The 21,519-nt window shown below is 38.8% G+C and overlaps 1 protein-coding gene across 1 annotated transcript in view; it reads left to right on the forward strand.

The window, feature by feature from the left end:
• Positions 1-21,519, forward strand: part of LOC104080681 (mitochondrial ribonuclease P protein 3-like) — a gene marked incomplete at its 3' end in the record, with an annotated part of 48,201 nt that overhangs the window by 19,992 nt on the left and 6,690 nt on the right. Inside the window, exon 4 of the mRNA XM_009583157.1 lies at positions 3,669-3,776. Coding sequence (XP_009581452.1) covers positions 3,669-3,776 — 108 coding nt within the window. The remainder of the gene's footprint in view (positions 1-3,668; positions 3,777-21,519) is intronic.

Raw genomic sequence — 21,519 nt, forward strand, 5'->3', positions numbered from 1 at the left:
TGGGGGAAGTCTTGCAGTGAGGTAACAGCCTTGCTGTATTGCAGCGCTTTTCTGTGGCTCACGAGCATTACAAGGGTCATGTCAATAAGCGATGCTGAATGTGTTTTTGAAGTTTCATCCCTTCAGTTGCCAACTCTGTTGAAGCAAGTTTGAGTAGCATTTCCGAGGCTGGGAAAATGGACTTTTACTAAGAAACTTTGTGAGATTAACCCGGTCAGAACAAGTTAGAAATCAGTGTAAGGTTTGCTGTGTTTGTTTCGGTGCTCTTACCGAGAGAGAGAGAGATGTTTTGCTACTGTTGGCGTGTTGAAGGGGTTCATCAGAAGCGCCCCTTGTCGTATTCAGCAGGGAGTTTCCATGTAAATGTTCCTGTGGCATACGCAGGGCTGTATGTAGGTCACGCATTGCGTTTTCCATTGGGAAGGGGAAGCCTGTGTGAATAGCTCACTTCTTTTTGCCTAAACCAACTTTCATGTCATCGTTGTACTGCATTGATGTGTCTGGCTCCTCTTGATCAGCTGTACCCTAGCTGCAGCTGTGCTCTACTTCATTTACTGCTTATAAAGAAGATCTTCAATTTCTTCTTACAGTTGGCTAGTGAGGGAGATACCTTTAGAGAATTGTGGGTGAATCATCTCTTTATTACTGTGGCTGTAAGTAGAATCTGCATAAAATCCAGACAAATCCTGATCTTTTAAAGATCAGCATCCTTCGAACTGTATACTTTCTTATAGCATAAGTCTGTGTATGTTTGAATAACCTTTTGCACTGCATCTGGATGACACAGCCTGGTACTTATTCCTGGGCTTCGCCCTTTTCCTTCCCTGTGTCCGGAGAGGATGGGAAATACGGTGACTCAAAAACTGTCTCTCAGGGGAGCAGACCTGGATCTTCTCTGTGGTTCTTTATGTACTTTTTTCTGGAAAAGGAAAGGAGCAGTCTTGTGTGTTGCTGGGGAAATATGGATGGCGAGGAGAAAATGAACAGATCCTTGGGGATTTTCAGTCTGTCTAAGGCTTTTCACTGGAGTCTTCTGTATTTGGTGACATAAATTAAGCTTGGCCATTTGTCTTCTGCACTTACTCTGCTATTAACTCCTCATCTCCCTGTGTGGATAAGAGTCTCCTGTGGCAGCAAACCTTCTCTCCCTACCGTATTGCACAGTTTACTTGTAGTGAGGCAAAACAATTGAGCAGATTTGGGAGTCTGGCGGGAGCATGCTGTCAGGCATCTGTTGAAAACAGAGGAGGCGTGGCCAGGAGGAGATGGCTGGGAAGGGTGGGGTGGCCAGGGGAATGACACTGAAAAGGCTGCAGCTTCTCCCCAGCTCCAAAAGTAAACCCCAGAGAGCCAGGAGCTAGCTTCTGAGAGGTGCTGAGCCTATCCTGGTGCCTCTCAGCAGGACCCTCCTGGCAGCTTCTGCTCCATCTGCCCTGCTGGGAGAGGAGAGGGAGCCCAGCAAAGAGTGGGCAGAGGGGAGTACCGAACTACTCTGCTGGTCCCCCAGCTTGTCCTGTGGTTTCCCTTGACAAAGCACTCTACTCCCATCAGGGAAAACCCATCCCTTCAGGAACTGCTCTAGAACTATTGTCACTTGAGATAAAATACTACTTTAAAAATTCTCCACAAAGTGTTTGTTTTGTATTGAACTGAGCCCTTGAAGAGAAGATTACATGTACATTATACTTTATAAAAATGTCTACTTGACTGTAACAATGTTACTTCAAATAATGTTGGTATTTGTTGGCATTAGGAAAATAACGCTCTATTGGATTGTTTACCACGCGTTTTCATCTGCTTCCACTTTCTTTTGTTTTCCATTTTCACTCATCTTTGTCTCAAAACTCTCCTATTTCACCCTCATTTGGTCTGTGTGTGTTTTCCTTCTTTTTATCTTTCCCACATTTCAGACAGCCATCCAGTCTTACAGTGATGACTCATCTGATTTTGAACCGTGGGGAAGTCCACTGGATGGCATAAGCCCAGAAGTCAGGAATCCTTGTTGTTTGATTTTGCATTTGTTTCTCCTCCTGCTCCCTGCCACCGCCTTTGCTAGTGACTTCCTTTCTGTGTCTTGGTGTCCCTGTCAGATGGCAATGAGAATTTTTATTCATCTATATAAAATACATTGAGATTGGGGCTGGGAGGCAGGGAAAAACCCTTCACAAGTGCCAACAATTTCTTTTTGTTTGAGATGATCGTTTTCTTGCCCAGCTTTTTATACTTTCTTAATAATAACATTTATTTAAGCCATGGAGAAAGGAAAGATCACATAAAAGACAATTGATTCTGGTGGTGCTAGGCTGAGCCCTGTGTTGTCTGTGTTCTCGTCAGTGTGCTTTTGACCAGTACACCTCTGTTCACTTGGAAATTATACCTGAAATTTTAACATCTGAGTGAGGCATCCTTATCTCGCTTGGTTGGTTTGTACTCTTAATACAAGTAACCCTTTTCCTAGTATAATTTGTCATAAGCATTCTGACTAAATTTGAAGTTGGTGATCATTTGTTACTGCCTGACAGCAATGTATTTTCTGGACAAATGCTTTCTTTCATTCCTTTCTCCGAGGAAAAATTGTATATGCTGTATAGGTTTTTGTTTGGGTACTGAGGAGTTGTTTTTTCTTTAGACTTATATAATTAGACATATAGCTATATGGCTACATGGGGGAAGGCAAGATTAGAAAAGTGCTTCTTGAATTTTGAGCAGAAGGCATGAAATTTGCAATTGTTTTGAGTTCCTGTGAAAGGTCATTTATAGCCTTGGACTGTGAAACCTCTATTACCTGATAAATAAGTCTTACCTGTTACTAGAAACATCACTTATGAAACCAGGTCACTGCCCACCAGGATGGATTAGGGTTCCTGAGGCTATTAAAAACAGTCAGAAGCAGGAAGTAGAAATCTAATGCAAGTGTCTGCCAAAAGCACTGAATCTTTCCTCAAAAATCAAGGGAGGAATTCCTGAAGATTTTACTATTACTTTGTATTCTGTTCTCCCCCTATGGGGTCTCAAGCCTAAAGCAATTGCGGTTTTCCTTCTGTTGGAAAAACTGGATGGATGCTGTTGGTTGCTTAATCACTGCGTTTCTGACCTAGTAAGAAAGTTCATTGTTTTGCTAGCTTTAAAGCTGTGTATTTCTCACAAATGGAGTGCTGTGTTTCTAAATGAATGTTTATTTAAATACAGGTCTGTTATCCAAAGACTGGCATTCAGAGATTTCAGAATTCTTACAGAGAAACTAAATATAGTGCTTATTTTACATTTGGAAACGTTAAGAGTTAGTGATAGTGTCACAGTCTATTGGTATGTAAAGTTGCTTTGTCTTGCAGCTCTTGCGTAACAATGACTATAGCATGTATCTTTATAAAAGTGTGCAGTTTGGATTATAACTTTGAAAATCTGGATGACTGTAAAGTTTTGGGTTTCAGCTGTAATGTAATTTAAAATTATATTGGAAGTATTCACTGTAGCACTTCTGTCTTTTAAAGATTTTTTTTTTGGGGGTGTTTTTTTTAGCAAATATGCAAGTAAAGATGTGAAATGTAGCCAACGAAGGAAAAGTGAGAGATTTAGGTGTTGTTTCTTTTTTAAATAAAAACTGAATGAAATCTTTCTCTGTTAAACTCAACGTATTTTTCTCCCCTGTTTATATTTATTTATTTCAGGAATTTGAAGCCTTTCAAACGTTTGTGGAAAATCGATTTCCATTTGATATTGTTATTGATGGACTCAATGTTTCCCACATAAAACCCAGAAAGATGCAGTGTGAAAATGTAAGTGCTGGTTAAATATTCATTAAGAGTTTTGTGTATGCTTAGGCTGATTGTAAAACAATTAGTGCCTCATTATTACTTATCCTCTGAGAAACTGATCAAACATTTTTGTAGCACGTTACAATGAAGTTCGAAGCGTTATTTAGATTTCACAAACTAAAAATGATCAGTGGGAAGATCGTTCTTCTTACATATTTGACTGTATTAGCCGTAAAAAATCATACCTAAATTTCCCTATGTGTACAATGCTAGTTATTGATAATAACATTATCAGGACATACGTTGTGTGAGTGTGTATGTTTTCATAATAATAGGGAATTTTGGGAACAGAGTAAATCTACCACATAGAAAATTTAGTCTAATATAGTTATGCTGGTAAGAGTTCTTCTTAAAATAACCCCTTACTTAGTTCAAACCACATCCTGTACAAGTTTAAACTTTATTTCACTTCCTATTGCCTTAAGCATTTGAGTCCTGTTCTTACAAGGGCAGCTCAAACCGGCTTCAGTTCTTTCCACTTGGTGATTTTCAGAATAATCCTGTTTTTTTACCGATACCTATTTTTGAGAATTCTTGGCACTCCCCTTTAGCATTTCACTAAGAAATGACCTAAGGGGTTTTTTTTTGTCAATCAAATATTTACTTTAAATTAGGAATAACCAAGTAGCTGCTCACATGTATTCCAAAGCCAGAATTTAAATTTTCACGCTCTTGAAATTAAAACTAAGTTATAAATGAGCTTGATAATAGAGGAAGTAATTCTAGTAATTACAAAAAATACATTTTTGTTCTAAGAACTACTTTAAACTATTCTTAAGAAGCAGGATACGCTTTCGTATATGTAGATAAAAGCAGCTGAGCTAGAGAGGTTAGATAAACTTGCTGAAAGATGTTTGTTTGAGAGCTGCAGTGAAGTTTCATGAGATACTGGCTCACAAAGAGGGTACTTTCCATACTATGAAAATAGAAAAGGAAGTTTACAAGTTGTTTGCATGGGATCAGGGAGGAAGTGTTGATTATCTGAGAAGAATCCCAGGCAGCATGTAGTGCCACAGTGTTTTAAGACTTAGAAAGACAGATCTATGCTGCCAAAGAAGAGGAGGAGAAATGAACCTCTGAGCATGCCTGTCCCAGCGTGGGAACTCTGAATAGGATCCTGAATGTTCTGTAAAAGCTGGAAGCAATGCAGAAAAGAGCCAGCCTGGTTTTGCAGGATAATTACTGCTGATTTCTGATCAGAAATCTTGCTACAAGGTATTAACATGCTGAGCAGCATAAACTGCCTTTGAGTTCCTCCTTAGCTTCTGATGTATTGGAAGGACTTTGGGATCCATGATGCCAGAGAGCTCCAGAAGGACTGTATGGAGGCATCAACTTCCCATTTAGGTTGTTCCATACAGATACAGGTCAGAACTCTCTTGAATCCCAGGTATTTACAAGTTAGGAGGATTTTTAGGAAGATCTGCCTTTCCTTCCAGCACAACAGAACAGTAACTTGGGCTCACCCCATCTTACCTCCAGAAGAAGATTATCTTAGCTAAAATTTACTTGTTCTACGAGCTATGTTGCTGTTAATTATTATTGCATTTTGTCATGCACAAAAAATGTTAATCACTGGAGCTTCCGCCAGCTAGTCTTTTGCTGGATCCTGTTTTTGAGAGTGTAGAGTCATTACATGAGATGGGATGGACATGCCCATTACTCCTGCCTTATACCTATAGATATACACTGGCTGGATAGTACCTTTTTTGGCATAGGAAGTGTGTATTTGCATTCTAAGCAACAAAATAGCTCCTTCACTGCCCAAAAGTGAAGTATGTCTCTTCTAGACATACGAACTACTAAAGACTTCTTCCTGTATTGAGCCTCTCTATTCCTTGGAAAGTTTTGAATTATTTTTTACGATAGATGTCTTTATACACAATTACAGTATTAAATATTGAGTTTACAGTTTTTTCCATCTGGAAACATTGTTTAAATGCGAGATCATGCTGGATGCTAGCGAATCCTGTTTTATTTCTTCATGACTCTGAACTCCTATCTTGTAACATGTCAGGAAAGGACTGTGTCTTTGTTCTTATTCTGGATACTTCTGACAAGAAGCGTGTATTCTTGTTTTCTTACTCTTTTTTTCAAGACTGCTAAAAACAGAAAGAAAAAAAAACCAAACCCACAAAGCAGAGCAATCCTTTCTTCTGTCTCCAAACTTTCTTCCAGATGAGGGGAGGGAAGGCCACAGGAATCTCTGCATGTGTTGCTTTCCTGGTTACTAGTGTTGCTGCCAAGTAGTCCCTCATCTGTGAATGCTGACCTCTCTGAACACTGTAGTCTGTCCTTTGAGGGCTGACTGCCACAAAACATCCTCTTTTGGAGGCTGCCATCCTCATGCCAGAGGCAGCTGCATGGAAAATGTGGAGTGGCGGGTCTTGGCCATTCACAGCCTGCCTTATTAAACTCTTCAGTGTACTTAGGGAAACATAGTGCAGAACTGAGAGGATGGAGAGGAGAAATAAATGCAAGAGAAGCTGGCAGCAGAGCACGAAGGATGGAAAAAAGCTAAGAGTGAAGGGCGCTGAGGTCGAGCTGGCTGGCTGGGACAGCATGACTGGCCCATTTTGAAGAAGAGGAGCATGCTGTGACTCGTTAGTGACCTCTTCAGTTCGACTTGAGAGATAATAATAAAGGAGCAGTATTTCCAAGGACCTGTGTTAAAAGCTGCCCAACCTGTGTTTTACTTGTCAAAAAGCTAAATTATTTTAAATCTCCAGGTGGGAGTCAGTCTATGCTCTTTTCAGGGGCTCATTACTGCTGCTGTTAGACCAAGTCAGGATATTGTTTTATAAACTTTTCTGTTTCAGAGTATAGTTTAGTATGCAGCGATTGTTGAAAGAGAAAATGAGATTGTTGCTCTCTATTTATAACACACTGTAAGCGTTACTATGTGCAAATTGTTAGGTTTTTTGGACCATGTCCCTTACGTGCTTTAAAGAGAACAGCAAAATAAAGGGCATTGTTAAACACAGGAGAAGGCCTAAGATTTATGTGACAATAATACGGTAATTTAAATGCATTCTAGTCTTTATTTAAATTTAACAAAAAATGCTGTTCCACTTTGTGATTTAGCTTTAAGAACTGTAACTGTTTTGCTGAAGACCAACTCTAGCTAACTCTTAAGTCATATGATTAAAATAAGAAAACATTGATAAAATATTCCTTTCTTTTTTCAAACATCCTAACATTTGTAATTCCATTTAGGCATTCCTTAGGCATCTTGGGAAGGGGCTGGGTTGCATGGACAAGGGACGAGTACCTTGAGGGATGAGAAGAGAAGGAAAAAAAGCAGAAGTTGAAAGAATGATTTTTACTTATTTAATCCCCAAAGTGTTCTGACATTCTGGAAAACTAGATATGTGACTTCCAGTAGCCCCAGGCAACTTCAGTCCTCACAGCCTGCACTTACTTAGCAGATCATCATGAATATTATTGACTTGGCAGATTTACAGGAATATTCTGTGGCAATTTCTCTAGTATATGACATTGTCAGTTTGTAACTACAATCCCCTTTTTTTCCAGGTTGGTTTTATACTAGGTCTGTTTCCTGGTACAAATCACCATGTGGCTGCATCGATTACTGACAAAAAGAGGAGGTAGCACGAGGGTGGGAACAAAGATTTTTGAGGGCTAGGGAGTGGTGAGATCATCGGTTTTGAAGGCAATGCACACACAGTGACTGTAAAACTGCAACAGTGGACATTAGCCAGCACCTCTTTTCAACCCTTTGCTTCCTTACTGCAGCATTTTAAATTAGACATTAAAGTTGACCCCTAATTAAAAGACATTACAGAATGGAAATTATTTTTGCTATATAATTTAGACAATAGAAACAAACTCCCATAAAGTCTAAAATCATTCAGTCTTGGTTTTTTCCATTTTTTTTGTGCATTTTGCTGCTGTTTAGACTGTACCTGATGCGTATTTGCCTTGATGAGTCAGTCACTGTTTGTACTCCGAACATGGTAGTTTATAAACTGAGATATCCTTGCAGTTTAGCTAAGCAAAGTTGATTCAGGCTGTATCGTGACGTTGAGTTAATCCTTTCGCCCAGATGTATCTAATTACATAAATCCTTTATCAGCACAATGACATTTGGTACTCTCTGTCCTCTGCTGCCATAACTTCCTGTAGTGCCCCCACCTTTCACCTTGTAAAGGTCAAGAGAGGGAATTTCCACACGCTAATTGTCCGGTTCTCTTATTAAACACAAGCTGTACATAATTCTTAAATGTATTTTTCCTGTTTATCACAATTTTCTGTAGAAGTATTCCTTGGAAGTGAGGGGGGATCCAAGTCCAAGCAGGATATCTAGGCTCTGGAGCATCTCGCTTTGCTTGCAGGAGAGGAGTGAGGGAACTATGATGAGCTGTGCTCCAGCTACCCCTAGACTGTAAAGGGCCAGGGTGGGGGGCGAGAGAGGGGTGAGGGAGCATGATCAGCAGGCACAATTTAAAGAGTACTTCGCTATGTTTAATTTACATTGAGACTGGTATATTGTAAATGAGGTATACAGCCAGCTCCTTTTTTAGCTGTACCCATCTGGTGTTAGACGTAGCTAAATATAGATTTCAAATGTGTGTTGGATCAAAGCTAATTCACAATTCCCTTCTTCAAACAGTTTGGCAGTTGGGGTCAGCTCTGCCCTAACTTTACCCTCTCTAATCTTTGTATTGAACTCAGACATCTAAAAGATTGGTAAAATAGTTCCAGATTGAGTTCCTTAAGGCTGACAATGCACAAAGGAATAGTTTTTGCTCTTGGCAGATAGTTCAAAGTGGTTGCTCCCAAACTTAATCAGCATTTCTATAAACGGACTGCATAAGTTCATATCATTCTCATTGAAATTACAGTAGGCCTGTACAACAGCTGATGAAGCCAGATCCTTGCTGTTCCCCTCCCATCCCATCCCAGTCCGGTGGCAGCAGCTGGCATGCCACCCCTACCACACCTCCTGCTTGAGCAGCAGTCAGCTTCTGCCAACAAAGCCACCAGACCTGCCCTCCTGCACCTCTCACAGGCTGCCACAAAAAGCCAGGCTGTGACTGCTGTAGTTGGGGGTGCTCTGTGACAGGCGAGGGGACAGGACATGCCTTGCAGCTATTGCTTGTCTCTTCCAGGGGAAAAGCAGCAGACTTGTTGAGTGGAAGCTGCTCTCTGAATTGGAGAAGGCTTCTTTGACTAAATGAGTTGTGTGGTCGCAAGTAGCATAGTAATCATGTGTGAAGAGATTATTGCATTTTGATTTTCCATATGTTAAATATTCTTAAAATAATATTTATCAAGCCAATTCAAAGTTAAAAACTAATACTACAGTTTTAATTATTCTAGTGGTTCGTAGTTATTCCTGGACTCCCTGCCTACGTTAGCAGTATGGAAAAGAGTGGGTAGAGAGAGGTTGCAGCCTTGAAGGGAAAGCTGGGAGTGAGAAAAAAGTTTCATTGTAATAGGTGAGAAAACCAGGACGTAGGATACTAGTCTACAGGTAAATGGTGAATGATCTTGTTAAATTTTTGAAAAAAGCCCAACTGTGGCCACAGAATTGAAGAACCTTGATGAATTACGCTTTGTAAATTCATTTCAGAACCATCATTTTGGTATGCACTTTATTCACATTTTCAAGGCTCGTTTTCCAAATTTAAAGACAAATATTACGACAAAAATAATGACTCTTCAAATGAAGTTAAAGTTAAAAAAGAGAAAAAAAAAACAAAACCAGGGCACCTATGACCCATCATTCTCTTGGGTTAATAACCCAAATCAATTTTGAAGCATAATTTTGTTACTTTGAAATCTCTTCCCTTGTGCCTATAAATCCTCTATGATGAAAAAACGTATCTATGAAAAAAAAAGTATTGGAGCTTATAGTGTTTGGGGAAAATAGTAAGTAAAACTTTCTCTCCCAAGTCCTGCTTACTAAAAATTATCTTGAGGCCACGAAACACACAAAGAAATTAACACCTGTGCATACATACATAGTTGACAAATATACGTACTAATATGCTGAGGTTTTCATGTGGTAATTTTTCCCAGTCTTCAAGTCCGTCTTAACTGTGCAGCATGCGTATGAGAGATCAACTGCACAATTAGTGAGACAGTGATACTTGATACAAAATATGAGCTCTACTGTATGAGCTGTCCAGCAAAACAAGCAGTTATTAATAAATTTGACCCAAAAAAAGTCATGCATGGAAAAGAATTTTTTTCTTCTTTGACTCATTTGGCAGCATCTGTGATTTGTTCAAGTACTTTACTGTCTGTAAATGAAGCAAGAATTAAGTAGATCCATGAGTCATTCTCTCTTCAGGATCAATACATCCAACAGAGGTCTTATTTGTCATACCGTGACAGTTCATCAATTCTTCCTCCCACCAACTCTTGTCTTACCACTCAAAGCAGTCAGATGTGTTTGTTCATTTGCTCCCAGCCTTTTCCGTCTCTTTTTTTTTTTTCTGTCTTCTAATGGTAGTCCAAATTTGCATTTCCACAATAACGAAACATTTGCCCTATTGCTCAAGATTGGAGAGATTTGTGTCTTTGCAACATGTGTTTCATTCTTTAGACCTGTACTTTCATTTCCTTTAAGTATTGCACAAATCGTAAAGATGAAGTTTTTTGGTGTTTTCACTGAAAATCACCTTCAGCCTCCATGTAACATGATCTTAGAAGAGAAAGGAGCTCAAGCACTAAGGGGTACCCTTGAAACTTCACCTATTTTTAGTCTTAGAGATGTGTGACTGGAACATTCAGCATTGCATTCATCTCTCATCAGTTAATTTCTGGGGTTCCTTGAATATCTCAGCAGATGGACTGAGTCAAGTTCTTCTCCAAAGCCACAAATAAGAGATTGATACTGATAGGCTGAAATCTTCCCCCTCCCCTCCTGTATTGGGGCCATCCTAAAATAGAATAGATCAAGCTCAAAAGTTCTGGTCACCAGATCCAGAACAGCAAGGCTGTTAAGCTTCTCAGGAGAGGTGAAGGAGACTAGATTTCATTTGTGAAACCTAGGGATAGGGCCTGGCCTGCAAGTCTTCCTTCTCTCCTTGCAGTTCTTCTGAAACCTGACAGTTTCCATTTGTGGCTAAAAGAGAAATAAAAGGGCATTTAATATATTCAGCTTTGTATACCAATACACAGTAAGTGAAGATGTATGGGACGTGAGTGTGTCAGAGGTTCTAGAAGTACTCCTGCAAGAGGTTGGCATGTGTGCTTCCACCGAGGAAACGCACGTGTTGACTACATACCTTGAGCCACCAAGTTTGGCTCTTCCCATAGGGGTATGCTCCAACATCCTTTGCTGCTTCTGCAGCACTGGGAGGGGAGAGTAGGAGGTAGGTAGGACTTCTTAAGAAAGGAAATACGAAGTCAGACTGGCTACTTGTGAAACTTTCTCAAAACTTTTAACTTCCCAACATTGTGAAGTGGTGGGGGAGGCTGGCAGCATTCCCTGACTAAATGCCTCAACAGTCAACTCTAAGCAACTATTTTTCCTTTCAGAGGTTTCCAATCTGACTTTGTGTTTCCTGGTGAGAAGAGTAGAGCAGCAGAAACTGAGCAGGTTAAAACATCTGACTATTGGGCATTTTGACAACTTCTCCCTGCTGTTTTCTCCCAAAGTCAGATACTTCCTGGTGTTGCCTCCCCTTACTATTTGCAACCTCTGTTGCTGGCTATAAAAGTGAATAAACCCCATGTGATTAAATTAATGATCTCTATTGGTTTCTGTCTGGTATTTATAATTTCTACCTTTTTATTTGGTGCATAGCAGCAAATCAAAAGTTAAGGTAAGTACAGGAGCACCCAAGCACTCCCTTTTTATGAGGGGAATTGCATCATATCTTTTGTAACAAGAATTCTTCTAATCACTACGAATATTCAGCAGAGCAGAATGAACGTGCCTTGATGATTCATGTCCCAGTGAACTTGGTAACTGTAGCAACAGGTTGTTTGTTGTATGTTGTAGAGAAGTCTTGCTAAAATCTGGGTGATGAAGTCAAATGAAGGTGTCTTCTGGACTGGATGAGTTCCAATCTTGCTGTTTTCACTTCTCCCTTAGAAACCCCAAGATGAGTTTTCTTTGGGCAGTCCGACTGATTCACCTAATCATGGAACTGTTATCAGTGTGGCAATAAGAGGTGTGCTGGGCCTCCAAATCGGAAACCTGGTCTTTAGGGAACTGAACTGCTTCTTTAGAAGTGATTCTTGTATGGAAAGTCTCCATAATAGTGAGAGACTATAGTGCTATTAAGATATGGGAAGCAGGCCAGAAAATGTGAAGGTTGGGTTACTATAGGCAAATTCTGTGTAAGAATAAATATTTAATTTGAGCCTAAGAAATGCTGGTTTTTAGTGTCGTCTTAAGGGTAACGTAGATAAAATCCTCAGAACAACTGTTGCATTAATTCATGTACATCTGGATTTATTTATGTATTTTGAAAAGCAATCAATTTTTGGTTCACACTTGGCTTGTACATCTGATATGCTATTTTTAGTAAAAGTAGGAAAGAAAACATATTTGGAAGCTGTGTTATCTGAAGGAGAAAAGGTACAATGAAACAAAAGCCTAAACTGCATTTGGATTTATTTATGAAGTTATGAAAGCCTAAATTTTTTGAACAGTAGGTTATTCCCAGGGATTTCAGTATATTGATGTGCTGATTAATGATCCAACAATCCATTAAGCTGCATTTGTTGTTTTTTCTCTACAAGTAGAGAAGAAGCAAGAGTGTAGAGCAAGAGTGGAAGAGACATTTATATATAGGTAATCAAATATATTTAAATTGAGGTTATAAAATTATTATAACCTGCAGTGAAGTTTAAAACCAAAGTTAAAGTAATTTTTTTTTTTTAATCTTAGACTCATAGAAAGTCAAGTACAATTGGCCACAGCTTTTAATCTAAATCTCTTCATAAACTGATTGTTTCATGTTGTCTGAAACATGGAAATAGGAACTCCTGGTTGAATCTGGGAGACCAGTTTCACCAGAATTAAAATTCCGTGCTGGGAACATGCTCACATTGGCAGTATGCTTGCTTAAAACCAATTCACAAGAATTCCTATTTCAAACAGAACTTCTGAAAAATTGTAAGAACTCTTAATTCTTATCCAAAATACTGTTGCCCATTACAGGTAACCTTTTGCTGTGACACTTACTATGAAAGCCTCACCTTTTTCCAATATTGATTTTGTACATCAGATGCAGAGGTGACAGGCAAGAGGCTATCCCTATTCTGTCTTTTATTTATTTTATTTAAGGGTATGTTTGTGCAGTTCCTCCAAACAAGGGAGGGGGAAGGAGGCAGGGCAAAAAAAAGTAAAAATAAAATAGTCCCCAGACTATTTCAGACTTACACGTTTATCTGTGGTGTGAATCTAAATTACATCAAATTAGATTAAACTAATATGTTTACATGTGCTATTAGAAAGAGGAGGTCTCATTCAAATACCTGTCACTTCTCTGTAGGCTGCTACCAGGGCCATGCCATAAGTGGAGTCAATTTCTAGAAATGATAAGAAATTTTTTTATCCTCTTTGCTATTAAAAAGTAAGAGCATTTGTATTGTTTCAAACCAAAGTATCTAACCTGTCTAGTGGTCAGAAATGGATTAGGAGTGCAAGAACAAGACAAGTTTGGAGGGATGATTCCAGTTGTTATAGTCTCTCAGATTTTATTACTGATTTAGGAACTTCTGGATGAAGAAGTTGCATCCTGACTAGCAATTTTAATTGCCATTGATGGAGTTTTCTTTGATAAATTTATTTAATTACCTTCCCAACTTATTTTTGCCTTTGGTTTTCAAACCATCCTGTGGCGATGAGTCCCACAATTATATAGGATATGATATGCATGTGCTTTTGTTTGTTTTAAACCTGCTGTGTGTTAATTTTGTATGATGGCCTCTGCTGCTTGTACTGAGAAATGGTGAATAGTCCCCATTTGCACTTTCCAGCTGTCGTTTTACAGACCTTCTCAAATAACTAGCATATATTCTTGTTATAAATTAGCTGGAATAAAAAATTGCATACATTGTGCAAGATAGGTATCACGCAGATTTTTGTTTTCTTTTTCATTTTTAACTATGTTCCTTTCTTGACAGGATCTTTGTTCTACCTGGGTGTGTGTGATGATAATCAGGGCTACTGTTGGGCTCAAATTGGACTTGGGAGACCAGCATTTTATTGTGTAGTGGTTGATCTCCTGTTTGACTGTGAGCAACTCAGTTTGAAGTATCCTGATCTTGCAGGTTACCTGTAGTTAATATAACAAGCCCAAGTTTCCTCTGGATTTTTCACTATTTTTTAAAATACATTCTTATTTGTCATAGAATGAAAATTCCTAATAAGCTTTTTTCCCCTTATTTAAGTGTAAGAGATGGGATGAATATAAGATTTTAAATACAGTTGAAAATTAATTGCTCCCCGGAAAGGTTTGGGAGTTTGTGTGTGCCACTGCAGCGATCCATTGCAGTCTCCCATGGATGATGTGTGGTGTGCCTCTGCTACCTAACGTAGCAATAGAGGTGGCAGGAGCAGGAAACAGTCATTTCGCATCATCATTTCGCATCAGCTTTAAGAAAGCTATGGCTACCTTTGCTGCTGCTGTTCTTCAAATTTGCAGGGAAAAAAAAACAACCCACAGGCTGATTTCTAGCAGAGGCAATGCTAATCTACATGGGTTCTTCCTCTGTCATGTAGAATGAACTCTGGGAAATATGCAAATTTTGGGGACTGCTTCTAGGAGACAAGTCATAGCAACGTGACCCAAGCTGAACTAAACTGCAGAGGAGGTCCTGAGTTGCAGGGTCTCCTGAAAAGGACCCTGCTGGGCCACCTCATATGCATGTCACGCTAGTGTAGCAGGTCAATGGCTTACTGCTGTGGCGGTCCATCTTGTGTATGAGGTCATGCCTATCTCCGTGTGTAAAGCAAAAGAACTTTCCTTGGTACTTGCGGAAACTCTCAACACTTTTCCTTATTTGCTTCTTATCCTGATATCCCCTGTTGCTTACATGATTTTACAACTTTTTAGATCTTTTGGCTTATATTTTTCTAAATGATAGAGAATGAACTAAAAATTTAAAACTATATATGCATTTACAAACAGTTAGCCGTGGTGCTGTTACACAATAGAAATCTTCACTCCCTGTCCTCCAAGAAAGATGCCTACCTTAAGATCTTAAAAATTAGTCATTGAAAAACATTAGATGAAGAAATAACCTTATAAAGCATCGTTCTCCTTTTTATGTGCATCTCCATCAAATAAACATTCATATTATCTATTCTATAAATATTATTTCCTAAATATGATCCCAAAATTTACATTTTAAGTCACTTTGAATGCTTAATCTCTGGCATTGTACTTACTGCCCTGTCTTAGTGTTAGAAAACCTTCCTCTTCTTGAGAAATTCTCTCTTTCAAATCATTTACATATTTCATACTAATCTTTATAAGTATCTACTGGTTTTTCCTTTCCACCCAGAGATACTAGCTTGTGATGCTGTTTCTTCCTGATGTATTATACACCAGTCAGTTCTTTAATGATCCTAATAGTTCTTTTCACAGTTCTAGCTGGAAACATGCATTGAAGTTATAATGAGTTGGGTGAGTCAGAAGCTAAAGAGGTTGTCAAAATCATGTAAACATAATATACTCTGTTTTCCAACCAATTTTATAAAGTATTAACTGATAATTCTGTCTAATTTTTCCAAATAATTTCTACCATTTGCAGCTGCTGCATTGTCCTACCCTTGCACAATATTTCCTGTAGTGACTGTTAAAACTGGGCCTGTGCTTCTGTCATGTTGACGATACCAACTTACCTTTTACATAAATCAGGAAATATTAGTGATGCTTATGTCTGTCTTCATCATTGTCCAGCATTCATCCATTTACCTGCTCACTTCTATGATCGTGAGTTGGCAGTAATATTTCTTCTGCCTCTAATATTTTGAATCTTTTTGAGTCTTGAGCTTTTAAGGAGTCATGTTGACATGGCTCCGTGAGCAAGCTGTGTACATTGTGTGCCATAAGCTCTCTAACAGAAGTTAAAAGCCAGTTCAGTTCCACTGGTTCTGTGGAGTTGTTCCTGACTTACATGGTATACCAGTATGGGACGATCAACCTTGCTGATGCCTTCTCTCCTTGTTTATTGCCTAATTGTGTGATATTTGGGTAAACAAGGTAGTGCTTACACTATATACTGAAAAAAAAAAAAAGTAGAAGTATGATGCAGGTGCTTGTTAGAGCTGTGGTTCCTTGGAATTTGAGCTTCTACATTCAGTGCAAGTTTGAGGAAAGCACAGTGGAAGATAGGTATTCCTTGAATACTACCTATACTAATACCTGATTGATTGATTGATTGATAGGAATTTTCTTCCAGCACAGCCCTAAGTTGCCACACATTTGAATAAATAAAATGAAGTAATAGTAAGAGGGTTGCAAGCAGGTGGTCATAGAGCAGAACCAGTCAGCCTCAATGATGTTGATTTACCCTGCTCCTTATTAGGAGTAGTTATCCTGGGCTTGTCTAATGTTAATGTCGCTACGCTGCTTTCAGCATCTGAAGTCATTTATATGATATCCCTGTAAAACATTGCACTGTACTGTTTAAATCCATCTATGTGTGATGGCCCTAAGTCTCAATAGTTGAAGGAAGTGGCTTAAATAAAGGAATTGGAGGCTTTTGACATTTTCACTTCTCATTGATATCTTCATACTTTCATGCCTTGCAGAGTGAAAAGCTCTAACTTTCCATTGAATGGGCATCCCCAAATGGGCTTTCAGAAATACAAGTGCTGTAGGTTAGGGATTTCTTTTTTGTCATCCCACTCACTCTCACTTCCACAAGCCCATTCACTCTGCCAGCCTAGCTAACACAACCAGTAATATGACACAGAGCTTTAACCCTTAGCTATCTGATAAATTTGGTAAACGAAATACTTCTGAAACTGTAGTGCTGTCTTGCAGTTGAGCACTGCTGTTCGGTCCTGGCTGCTCCAGGAGTTGTTAGGTGGGTATTTGCGTTCTTTCCGTGGAAATGGACAAAGGAGGGAAAGATGCAACAGAATTCCTCAAATGTGCAGGCCGGTATAGTTATATACAGATATCTGGAAACTGTAATGCTGAGTCCCCAAACCAAAATTTGCTTAAAAAAGGTAGATCCTTTTATGAAATAGGGGGTGGGTGGTTCTTATTTGGCGTCTGTTGTCCAAGCCCTTCTGGTGGTCATATTTTCATATTCTCAAGTTTATTTCTCTTGACTACAGGGGCAAAAAAATTACTAAGTAGACAAAGATTTTCATATAAATAGTTGTTCCCAGGAGGTGGAGCTTTTAGACAAATGCCAAATATCATCCATAATTAATTTGTAGGAGCTGACGATATTATCTGTTTGTCAAATTGCTGTATCTTATCTCCTGAGTTAAAGAAAAATACTTTAGACAGCAGCCTGCCCAGTGTCCAGCTATTGAGTATTGCAGACTGTTATCAATAAACTTATATTAAAAGCACTGAGGTAAATTAGATCTTGTGGATTGTAGCTATTGTCGGGGGCTTTCAGACCTTCACTGCCTAGGATCTCCAGACATAGATATTGCCTGCAGTGTTACTAGTAGTAAAATGGCATGAGTCTGCTGTGATGTACGGTCGAAGTTAATGACTGTGTTAAGAAGAATAATGCTGACCCATAGTTTACATTCACTTGTGATACACTCTGCATCAGATTTTTGCTGGTTTTGCAGAAACAGTATATTGCTTACCAAGGTGTGCCGCCTTGATCAAATGAGACAGTTAAACCTCTGCCTCATGGGACAGGCAGTGCAAGGTGTACTGGTGTATGTGAAAGTCTCCTGAGTTTTCTCCAGCCTGGTAAATACCAGTTATGCTCTTACCAGTATTAAACAGATTCCTTCCTTGGTCCCTCCTTGCTGAAAGCCTTGGTGCATGGTCTGCCCGGGGTAGGTGGGCCTGACTGACCATACAGCTACTCCTCCACCTCAGACCTTTGTGCTTTAGTTTGCTTCTGTTGATTTTTGTCCTATTGAAGAAGAACATTTTATATGTTCTCTTTCATATTAAACAAATTTTTCATCTTTCTGACCCTCAAAGAGAAATCACTACTCACTTGAGTAGTGTTTGTTAATGTATTTATTTGCGTTAAGAACTGCAAAATTGTTCTTATTGGAACAATTGTTTTTGAAGGTAACCTTTTTATCTCTGAATAGTAATCTGTAGCAGGCAACTGGAAAATAATACTAATGAGAAACAGAAGAAAAGCAGTGTGAAAATTGTGTTACAAATCTTTGCTGCATGTTGTAGTCCATTTCTTTTTTTCGACTGCAAGCAATCAATTTACTGATAGGTTTTCTTGGTTATCATATCATTCTATCTGGATGATAAGTCTGTTGACATGTGAGCATAGAAATAGTCTTTATTTTAAAGTTTTTGTGGAACTGTCAAGTTTATTAAAACATAGGATGTTGCTACAGAAGCATAGATTTACGTGTCTTGAACAGCATCGTGCCTGTGCCTTCTGTAACAGTGATCCCTCCAGCTGCTGTGGCACCTTTCCTCAGAGAATAAAAGTACCGTTTGGGACTTTTTGAACCACAGATTGGAGAGGGGGAAAACACTTAACATCAGACTAGGTCAGTGATGCTGTGCAGACATCTGCATAGGACAGTGGTGAGAGCTAAAATATTGGTATCTTTTAAACTGTCAGTTTCAGTCTTACAAAGCCGATTTCAGTCCTGCACCAAGTTATTTCCTATCTATGGAAAGGATCAGTCAAGCTTGTGCTTTCATTTTCATAACACCCCATCTCCACCACTGCCACCGTGACCCCAAGATCCTGCTCACATTGTGGACTTTCAGTACTTAAAAATAACTTCTGACCTGCACTGTGAAAATCTAAGACTGGCACAGCTGCCTTTAGTTCACAAATGTTCCATTCTAATAGTTAGCTTTTTACATTCTTTCTAAAATGAGAAATGGTAAGAGAAAGCCTCTTATGGCCTTGAGTCATTGTATACAGCTGCTATAATAATAATAGAAATGCGAGAGTACCAATGTAATGGCAAAGACTGGATTTACAGTGAAAGATGGAAGACTTCTGAAGCTGTGACTTCAGCTGGGACAATTATTCCATTTACAGTCAGTGGCTCTGATAGGTAAAGTTTCACTTCTGAAGCCTATACAAAAATACGTAAAACCTCGTACCTTTTCATTTTTATGTAACTTGCTTCCTCATAAAAATAAAGATGATATGCATAGTACTTGTTGCAGTGAAGCAATGTGTAGTGATCAGTAAGAAAATACTGTTGCAGAAACAGCAATGCAGGCAGAAAGAATTCAAGGATGAGCACAAAGGATAGTATTGATATGTGGAAATGCACAGGTAATACTTCATGTCCTTTCAGCTTTTACATATTTATTTTCCTACTCGTGTATAATCACAGACAGACAGAATCATCTAGCTCATCTCCTTGGTTTGCAGGGTTGATAACTCTTTTTAATAATTTGCAAATCTCCAGGTTTTGGTACAAAACACTAAGTGCTCAGGAGAGGTCTGGATAAAAAAAATTCCATGCAAGATGCCCCATATGTATTGTCAAGATCTTGGTATTTATTCTTTGTTGCAAGAAAGAAGATGAGTAAGAGGAGAGATAGAAGTATACAATGGTGTCAGCTACGTAGAAAAAATATCTCAGAGAAGATCAGAAGAAGAGAAATATCTTTACCCTTTTACATGACTCAAGAAGGAGGGACATTCAGAAAATTCAAATTCATGAAAGGAAACATTTTACTGCCAGTCCAAAATTAAAATACAAAACTTACAGCTGCTAGGACTGGGCTATAGTTAATTGTGAATTGAACATTTCCCAGTTGCTGCCTTATCAAAATGCTACTTTGGATTTCAGATTCACTCTTTCTCTTCTATCTTTATGCCTACTTCATAATTGCTGAGCCAACATCAAAGGGTCTGCTTGCATGTTTAAACCAACATTAAATTTTTTGTAAGTGATTGGGAAAGAAAATGGTATTGTAGCTGGTTAACAAAACTTTGGGATTGAGAAACTTGACTGGCGCTGCAGTGACTTACAAAATTCAACTTTCAAAAATGCCATTATGCAACTGAAGAATGTTTGTTTATCCATGTATTTCTTGAATTGTTGTAAGAACCAGAAAAAATTGCCTGTTTCTCTCTTTTGCAATTTATACTATAAAATTCAGCAATTCCCCAACTGTCCGTCTCTTCTTTAGCCATCATTTCCGGAGTTCTTGGCATTGTTCATTTAATAACATGCTATGCTAACTATTGTCACTACCCATTTTTCTTTCTTTTATTCATGGTTGACCTTTATTCATCTAAAGATCACAATGGTGAAAATACTACCATTCAAAAGGAGTGATACTCAAAAAGTGTGAGCAAGAATGGTCACACTAAAAGGTTTGTCAGGTGTGAGGTCTGACAAAGTGGCTGAGATCTTTTAAAAGTGACAGTCCATTCTGAAAAGCCAGACTCCAAAAAGCTAGTGTCTCCTCCACCTGATGATCCCGCTCCTGCCTCCCCATCCTTCATGTCATACACACAATTTAAATTCTGTGCAGTAAGTTGTGTATATATTTCTTCGGTCCCTGCATGCATCCTGCCTTGATTCTGTGAATTCTCCTAGGAAATACTGCTTCACTATCCATTAAATCACTACTTGTCATGCCTGTTAGGAATAAGACAGAGCAGGATATGGCTGTAATTAGATTATATATTAGAAAATATCTATTTCAAAACCTTTTTTCCTTACATGCCTCTCTGCTGGGAAGGATGGGGACCTATCCCTATCTTCATGTTGCATAGGAGAAATTTGTAACAGTCTTTCCAAACCTAAAGTTAATTTACACAGGTTTGGTTTGTATTGTGCTGTTCTCTGAGCTGGTCAGTAGAATAAAAAATGGATGGCTCTTCAAGCTTGTTTGAAATTGGAAATGTTACCTATAGTTTATAATATAGCAGAATATAATGTCAGAGCCTAATTACGCACATATTCTACATTCAGAACTGTTTCAGAGATTATTTTGAGCAGGTTCCATCTTCAGTTGAAATCAAGTAGAGTTGTAATCAAAGATATCTCCGTTACTGGCATAATAGCCAGGGTACCATGAACACAGGAAAATATAAATTGTGCTATTGCTTCAGTACCTGAGCTGAATCTGTTTACGGTCACTCTGCTTTATTCTCCCCACTACCTAGGATTCAAGAGGGCTCATTAGCTTGGACGCAGTCCATGGAGTATCCTTGTAGTTAATTTTGACCTGGAAGTAATATGTCTCCATTCATCCAGTGCTGCACTTGAGCCAAATCCTCCAGTCAGTGGGAACACTGGACTGTGCATGGGCACTGGGTATCTTAGTACACAGTCAGTTTGGACCTGGCTGCAAAAGCATCCCCAGGATGCCTCTGAATACTAACTTACTCTGCAAACAGCAGAGCTCTATTTAGGCATCACCTCATCTGAGCAAACTGAGGCTACTGTGCCATCCTCAATCTGTATTAAATGAACTTGGGTATCTTTGCTTCTGTGGTTTAGTTTTCCTGCTCAGCCAATAATCTGCCTTTGATTAATAGAGTTGACTGTGAAGTCAAAAGCAAAAGCTGGCATCTAAAAATCAACTGCAAATTTTAATGAATTGTG

This window comes from Fulmarus glacialis, unplaced genomic scaffold (assembly GCF_000690835.1).
Source record: "Fulmarus glacialis isolate BGI_N327 unplaced genomic scaffold, ASM69083v1 scaffold7068, whole genome shotgun sequence".
Taxonomy (NCBI): Eukaryota; Metazoa; Chordata; class Aves; order Procellariiformes; family Procellariidae; genus Fulmarus; species Fulmarus glacialis.